This window comes from Malus domestica, chromosome 15, assembly GCF_042453785.1.
Source record: "Malus domestica chromosome 15, GDT2T_hap1".
NCBI lineage: Eukaryota > Viridiplantae > Streptophyta > Magnoliopsida > Rosales > Rosaceae > Malus > Malus domestica.
Window position 1 is genome coordinate 15,281,196 of NC_091675.1, and position 2,729 is coordinate 15,283,924.

At 44.9% G+C, this 2,729-nt stretch overlaps 1 protein-coding gene across 1 annotated transcript; it reads left to right on the plus strand.

The window, feature by feature from the left end:
- Window positions 1-775: 775 nt before the first annotated feature.
- LOC103426648 (ethylene-responsive transcription factor TINY) lies at window positions 776-2,311 on the plus strand. The gene has a single exon (XM_008364732.4). The coding sequence runs from the start codon at window positions 1,455-1,457 to the stop codon at window positions 2,289-2,291; it is 837 nt and encodes a 278-aa protein (XP_008362954.3). The 5' UTR covers window positions 776-1,454; the 3' UTR covers window positions 2,292-2,311.
- Window positions 2,312-2,729: the final 418 nt, after the last annotated feature.

The window sequence follows — 2,729 nt, forward strand, 5'->3', positions numbered from 1 at the left end:
ATTTTCATCTTCTTCCCTGCTTAATCTTCAACCAAAATAATAATAATAATAATAATAATTTGAAAACCCATCAACCCCCCTCCCCCCGAAGAAGAAGAAGAAAATAGGAAAAAAAAAAAAAGCAACCCAACCCAGTTCACACCCCCCAACCCCCTGCAGCCTTGAAAGAAGAAGAAGGAGGAAGGAGAAGAGGAAGAAGAAGAAAAAAAAAAAAAAACCCAACCCTGTTCGTCCCCCCCCCCCCCCCCCGGGAACCAGAAAGAAAGAAGAAGAAGGAGAAGAAAAAGAAAATAAAAATAAAAATAAAAATAAATCCAAACCGAACCCAGTTCGCCCCCCCCCCCCCAAACCTAACCCCCTGCCAACCCCAAATCCACCACTCTCATCCATTCTCCACATCCTCTTCCGCAACCATCCTCCACCTTCTCCGCGCACCCATCTTCCCGCCGACGGGATCTGGTTTTTAGGGGGTGTGGGGGGGGGGGGAGACAAACTGAAGGTGGGTGCGGGGGAAGACAAAATGGAATTTTTTGTATTTTGTTGGGGGTTGCAGGGGGGAAGAAGATGAAGATGGGGAGAAGAAAGATAAGGGGGGAGGGACGAACTGATGGTTGTTTTCTTTTTCTTTTCTTTTTTTTTAATATTTAAATAATTTTAAATAAATTTTTTTAGTTTTTAATAATATTTTAATGATTTTATAATAGAAAATGGGCTCTGAATCAAGCCACGTCAGCATTTTGACTGAAAAGTAAACGACCAAGTAATGGAAGATATAACATTGGACCAAATTCAAAAGATGAGGTATGATATTGTCAATTTTAAAAGATGAGGTATGAAAGTGTCGTAACACCAATAGTTGAGGTAGTTTTTTATACTTTACCCTAAAAATAAACTAGAAATGAACAATTTAGATTACAACTTTACATTGCAAGTAGACTCCACGAATAGTAAGTTTCATATTACCTTATTAAGCTGACTCGCGCTTGAGCGGAATTGTATTTTATAGTATGATCAATAGAACATGTAAAACGATGGGTTAAAAGGGGGGGAAGTCAGGCCAACCCAGCGGAAGTCAGGCCAACCCAGCGTTGTTGGGTGGTCACTTAACACAGAAGCCCCACGTTTTCCCCTTCACATCTCTCTCTCTCTCTCTCTCTCCCTTCCTCTACTAAAACCCCTCCTCCATTTGCTCTTCTTTCTCAATTCCCGTTCTTCTTCCTTTCCCCATCCCTCACTCAGTCCCACACGCAACAAACACGCACACTCTCCAACTCTCTCTCCCTCTATTCACTCTGATATAACAACTCAGTCACACTGCCTGAAGCTCACAAAAGCCAACTCCTTTCCACTTCCAATACGCATTCTATTTATAGCAACCAGAGAACGAAACGAAAGCTCCAATCTTTTTCCGTGGTTTCTATTTTTAGCACTTCAGTGAGACACCGTACTCAACAATGGCTGACCCAACTCACTCAGAGAACGAGTCAAGCTCCAACTCGTCCTCACCTTCTCCACCTTCCCCGTCCTCATCTGGGTTTTCCCAGTCCATTCCTAACTCGGGTCTAAACCAACTACCGGTAAGGTCCGACTCGCCCGGACCGGATCAGAAGCGGGCCAAGCGAGTCAGAGAAACCAGCAGCAAGCACCCGGTTTACAGAGGGGTCCGCATGCGGACATGGGGCAAGTGGGTGTCCGAAATCCGCGAGCCCCGGAAGAAGAATCGGATCTGGCTGGGCACATTCTCGACACCTGAAATGGCCGCGCGTGCTCACGACGTGGCGGCCATGACGATCAAAGGCAACTCCGCGATCCTCAACTTCCCCGGACTCGCCGGGTCGCTGCCCCGACCCGATTCGAACTCGCCCCGGGACATCCAAGCCGCGGCTGCCAAAGCCGCTTCCATGGAAACTCTAAACCCGCCGCCGCTGCCACCACCGTCGCATTCGTCTTCGTCGTCGTCAGCATTGTCACAGTCCTCGTCATCATCCTCAATGGTGGGTACAACAAGTACGAGCGGGGACGCGGGAACGCCAGAGGAGCTGGGGGAGATAGTGAAGCTGCCGAGCCTGGGGACGAGTTACGAGTCGGCCGAGTCGGGGAGCGAATTCGTGTTTGCTGACTCGGTGGAGGGGTGGCTGTATCCTCCGCCGTGGTGGCACAACAGTTATTTGGAGGAGGAGAATGGGTATAATAATCTAATCAATAGTATTATTAGGGATGATCAAATGTTAATGTCTGAGCCACCAGCTGCTGAGTGTGTTGGAGTCGAGGCCTTCTTGTGGCAACATTAAATATCAACCGTTGGATCTTATTTTCTTGTTTGTTGAGTTCATTTAAAGCCCTTTTTAATTATTTTTAAAATTTTTATTTTTAATTTTCTTAGGATACATTCCTCTCTTTGATCCTCTAGACCTATTTTTCGGTTAGTTTTGAGTTTTTTTTTTTTTTTTTTAACGCTTTTGCCAAATGGTCAATGGTCTATGTCCACAGTCCACACAAGTATTCAGTCACTTTCTTCTACTCAAATATTTCTACTTTTCTTGGGAATAAATACAATTTATTGTTTTGGAGTTTAGATTATGACTTCCCCTTTCATTGAAATCAACCGGAGACGTTGGAGTGGCGGATTAGATTAAGTCATGCAACGAATCAAACGATATTTAATATCAAACTCACCATAAGAAATTAAAAAACGAAACCTAACACCGCTAGACCATTGTGATACAAAA

What these genes read in the sequence shown, in the direction of transcription:
- LOC103426648 (XM_008364732.4), top strand. Translation starts at nt 1,455, where the DNA reads ATGGCTGACCCAACTCACTCAGAGAACGAGTCAAGCTCCAACTCGTCC.